The 4,801-nt window shown below is 52.0% G+C and overlaps 1 protein-coding gene across 1 annotated transcript; it reads right to left on the reverse strand.

The window, feature by feature from the left end:
• Positions 1-544: 544 nt before the first annotated feature.
• Positions 545-2,828, reverse strand: pfn1 (profilin 1). Its single transcript, XM_044098575.1, has 4 exons — positions 2,678-2,828; positions 2,452-2,593; positions 1,054-1,246; positions 545-898 (listed from the first exon to the last, which is right to left on the reverse strand). The coding sequence occupies exons 2-4, from the start codon at positions 2,590-2,592 to the stop codon at positions 801-803; spliced, it is 432 nt and encodes a 143-aa protein (XP_043954510.1). The 5' UTR covers position 2,593; positions 2,678-2,828; the 3' UTR covers positions 545-800.
• Positions 2,829-4,801: the final 1,973 nt, after the last annotated feature.

Raw genomic sequence — 4,801 nt, forward strand, 5'->3', positions numbered from 1 at the left:
TCTCCTGTCAGCCTACTGTCATATAAGGGACACTAGAGCCACAAAAAGACCCCCTGGTGGGGAGAAAAAGAAACCATGAGTAAAATTAGAGGCTGGACCATCAGTGAATCAGGAAAAGAGTTTTCAGTCCCAATGTTTTGATATTCTTAGCAAGTACTGCAATCATTCTGAATAATGCCATCTAACTTAAGTTTTATATCATAGCAGATAAGTAGTTAAATAATTCTCCATAACATTTTAATATTCCCTTTTGTTTCTTTCATTGTATCAAGGAACAAAAGATACTTTTGCTGTTTGAAGTTACATTGTAAGTTTGATTTTTAGATTTCTATTAATTGTATGCACTAAAGTACTTCATGTAGTTCTGCTGCAGGACTGTGTGGTTCATGGCACCAGAGGTTCTAGAGGTTCTACTGGACCGTTCTGGGCCCATCACAACACAGCTGGTCTATAAAGGACTCTGGACCCGTCTGGAGACCCAGCAGAACTTGATCCCCACCAATGCATGTTGACGCGCATGTGTGTGTGAAAGAAGCAGACCAGGTAAAATAAACAGGACTCTTTATTGGGTTCAGGTGAAACATGTAACACTGGATCCCTGCTGAAGAACAGGCGTGACCCGCCGGGTCAGGTGACCCGCCGCCTCACACACACAGTCACTGATTGGTCGTTGCATTGAGGAGACACTTCGATCCCCGACGACGAAGCCGTGAGACGGAGATGACTGAAGATCAAAGAGGAGGAGCTGGGAGGGGTCAGAGGTCAGGGAGGAAGGAGGGAAGGCGGCGGCCATGTTGGGTTTACATGCCGGCTTTCCTGAGGTGTTCGACCACGTTGAATACCTTGTTGGAGATCTGGCCACCGCTGGCGTCTTTAGTGCCCTTTGCTATGACTACAGCTGGAGACACAGAGAGGACAGGAGGACAGGAGGAGGACAGGAGGAGGACAGGAGGACAGGAGGAGGACAGAGGAGGACAGGAGGAGGACAGACAGTGTGAGACATTTTGACTCAGCTCAGGAACCTGAAGGTGACGTCTGAAGGTGAAAGCTCACCTGTCTTGGTTTTGCCCACGCAGACTCCAAACGTGTTGCCGTCAGCGTCGGCCGCGGTCTTCAGGTCCAGAGCGTAGACCGGCTCCATGTCCATCTGGTCCCGGATCAGGCGGCACCGCGTCCCGCCGATGTAGGCGCCGTTCTGGGCGAAGCTGGACCGGTCCTTGCTGCCCAGCTTCTTGATCTCATCGACCTGAAAGGAGACAAACAGTCAGAGCTCCTGATTCCCAGTTTCCTCGAACTGCACAGCGTCACCCAGGACTGGACTGAGGACACGCAGGGGGCGGACTGGGTCAGGGCAGCAGGTGAGGAAACAGAGGTCAGCTGAGCAGAACCAGGATGATCAGAGACAAAAGTTTGCAGCAGAAAAAGTGCTGAGGAGAAACAGAGCTGCAAGACGAAGGAATGTGAAGACGAGTCAAGACACGGAGCAGCGACCACTTCCTGGAGCAGCAGCCAATCAGAAAACAGGCCTGCAGGGAACAGATTCCACTCACTGAGCTGCTTCAACATGTTCCAGTTTTACTGTCAAACTTTAATCTTCTGGTTCATTTTTCTTCGTTTTAAACATATTGAAAATGAAAGAAAGCCTCATTTTAGAGCTCCGTGTGTGTGTGTGCGTGTGTGTGTGTGTGTGTGTGTGTGTGTGTGTGTGTGTGTGTAGAAAGAAGAAGTGATCGTCTCAGCTTCCTGTATTCGCTGCTTTTCGGCGCCGTGCCCTTATAAGGCAGCTGAACCCAGTCTGAGCATCTGGGCCCTGCAGAACCCGGAACCTGCCGGAACCGGGCCTGATGCTGGGTGAGCTGCTCGGGAACCGGAACCCAGATTCTGTTTGGACCTGGGAGGTTCTGCAGGCTCAGAACCACCAGTTGGACCCGCCTGGTTCTGGCTGCGACCCGGTTGCTGCAGCAGGAAGTGCATGAAGCAACCGAACAGGAAGTGAGGAGCAGATGCCTCCAAACATCGCTGACTGAAAGCAGCGGTGCAGCAGCCAATCAGGCGCTGGGATCCTGCAGCGCCGCAGAGCGGGAAGCGGCGACGCCCACGACTCAAGAAGGTGCAGAGATGCAAACTTCCTTCCTCCCTGAGCCAGAAGACGGCGGACAGGAGCCAATGAGGTCGCAGCGGGCCAGGCGAGGTCACCTGTCGCCAGCGCCGGTGTTTGAAGCAGAAACGTGTTCCGGCGATTTGGAGCCGTGAGAGCAGGAAGTTCTGGCAGTGGAAACAGGAACTGCAGCGTGTGTGTGTCTCTGTGTGTCTCTGTGTCTCTGTGTGTCTCTTTGTGTGTCAGTGTGTGTCAGTGTGTGTCTGTGTGGGTCAGTGTGTGTCAGTGTGTGTCAGTGTGTGTCAGTGTGTCTCTGTGTGTGTCAGTGTGTGTCAGTGTGTCTCTGCGCTCACCGTGATGCCCTGCAGCCCTGGCGTGCTGACCCAGACACTCTCCTGTCCAGGTGTGATGCCGCAGATGGCCGCCTCTGCCACCGGCACCGTGCCGCTCTGGTCGGGCGACTTCATGGTGTCGATGTACGATTGCCACGACATCCTGAAGGAGACAGTCGCCGTGGTTACGGTCCAGGTCTGGCCTCCCTCTGGGCGTGTGTGTGTGTGTGTGTGTGTGAGGTCTTACCTGTGCAGGTAGAGTCTGAGTCTGAGGCAAACGGAGGACAGCAGAGAAATGCCAGAAGCAGGAAGACGATCCGTCTCTTATAGGACCGGCCCCGCCCCACTTCCTGCCTCTCTCTCTCTCTGCCGCTCGCCCACTCTCCCCTCTCTCTCTCGCTCGCCCTACCTGGAAGTCAGAACCAGGAAGTGGATTGGTTCAGTGATTCAGCCTCCATGTTGTCCCTCAGCTGGACAGAGGAAGGACGGTGCTGAGGTCAGAGGTCAAAGGTCAGAGGTCAGGTTGTGGCAGAGAAGATCCAAACAGCAGAGACCAAATTAAACCGGTTCTGGAGTCTGATCCGTTCAGAACCATGAGCAGGTATCCACCAGAACCAACCGGCACCAGAAGGTCCAGATCGTTGGTAACATCAGAACCAGAATGAGTTCTGGAAGAACTGCAGAACATTTCTGGACCAAAACCAGCAGAGAATCACTGAGGTCCATTTGGATCGGTTCTGGACTGGTTCTACTTGAGTTCAGAATCAGTCTGGTTCTGGTCCAGTTCTAGTTTGGATCCGGTCCTGGTTTTGATCCAGGTCAAGTTCCGGTTCTGGTTCTGACCCGGTTCAGTCCCAGTAACAGGCAGTGAGAAGCTGAGATCAGATTCTGTTCAGGAAGCAGCAGAGAATCAAACCACTTCCTCCTGACCCGTTTCGCTTCACAGCACACAAGCTGCTGATGAGGAGGAACAGAACCAGTCCAGAACCACCAGAACCCGTCCAGAACCAGCAGAACCAACAGAACCAGTCCAGAACCAGCAGAACCCATCCAGAACCTGCAGGAACACCAGACCCAGCCTGGTTCTGTTGGTCCTCCTGCAGCCCAGTGCATTCTGGGAAACGTATTTCTAGGCAGGCAAGATTCTCTCTATCTTGCAGAGAAGATAGAGATCAGACACACACACACACACACACACACACACACACACACACACACACACACACACACACTCTCTCTCTTTCTCTGCATTCCTCAGGTGAACTCATACCTGGGCCCGTTTGGACCTGTGAACTCGGTCGCTGTAACATTCCCACAGCAGAGACTCCAGACTGAACAGAACCAGAACCTCTAGTGGAACCGTCCAGGTCTCAGCAGAGCGTGACCTTTGACCCTGCAGGTCACAGCGTGTGGAAGGTCTTTCTTCCTGCTGTCTTGGTGTTCCAGTTGTTCCTCTGCCTCATCAGAACCAGGAGGATCCAATCCGATCTCCAGAACCAGTTTGGATCAACTGGTTTTCATTTTTACGACATTTTGCTGCCAGTAAACATTTATTTTGAAAAGCTGGCAGCTTTGGTGGGTCCAGTTTGTTTTAAACGCTCAGGAGTCTGAAGTTCTGATGGACCTTCATCACTCTGAGCAGAAATGTTCTGGTTCTACTGGTTCTACTGGTTCCCACATCCAGCAGCTTGGAAACCAGTTTGGTTTTATTCCAGATCCTCTTCATCATTTAGATGATCATAATCCAGATTATTGATCTGGATTCATGTTTTTTCACTGCAGGAGTTCTGACCGACTCCAGTAACCCAGTAGGAACCGACCAGTGATCCCAGTCTGCAGTAACTGGTTCTGTTGTGTTGGACCCATGACCCGGGGCCACGACCCACTCTGCAGGAACACCGCCTACTGGGCCGGGCGGTTCTGTTCTGGTTCTGACCCACGTTGAGGATTTGAACAGCCTCAGCGGTTCTGGTCCGATTTGTTCTGACATCCAGTTTCTGGACGGAACCAGTCAGAACTCGACTGACGGCAGCAGTTTCCATTTATGGAGGTAAAAGCAGAACCTGCAGAGGAGATGAAAGTCTCTCTCTCACACACACACACACCCCCACACACACACACCATACACACATATCATACACACACACACACACACACACACACACACACATCATACACACACACACTTCCTCTGTAACGGTGAACTCGTTTTCTGAGTCAAGCTGAAACAGTTTGAAGCGACGGAGTGAAGAGGAAGTGGTTCTTGTTTTGCTGCCGCTTCAGTGTGAACTGGGTGTGTGTGTGTGTCCTTATATGGCAGAGCAGAGAGAGGTGTGTGTGTGTGTGTGTGTGTGTGTGTGTGTGTGTGTGT

This window comes from Gambusia affinis, linkage group LG18 (assembly GCF_019740435.1).
Source record: "Gambusia affinis linkage group LG18, SWU_Gaff_1.0, whole genome shotgun sequence".
In the NCBI taxonomy this organism is placed as follows: domain Eukaryota; kingdom Metazoa; phylum Chordata; class Actinopteri; order Cyprinodontiformes; family Poeciliidae; genus Gambusia; species Gambusia affinis.

What these genes read in the sequence shown, in the direction of transcription:
- pfn1 (XM_044098575.1), bottom strand. Translation starts at nt 2,592, where the DNA reads ATGTCGTGGCAATCGTACATCGACACCATGAAGTCGCCCGACCAGAGC. An exon ending in CAGGGCTGCAGGGCATCACG is followed by an intron (nt 1,247 to 2,451) that starts GTGAGCGCAGAG and finishes GTCTCCTTTCAG; the next exon opens with GTCGATGAGATCAAGAAGCT. An exon ending in CGTGGGCAAAACCAAGACAG is followed by an intron (nt 899 to 1,053) that starts GTGAGCTTTCAC and finishes CTGTGTCTCCAG; the next exon opens with CTGTAGTCATAGCAAAGGGC.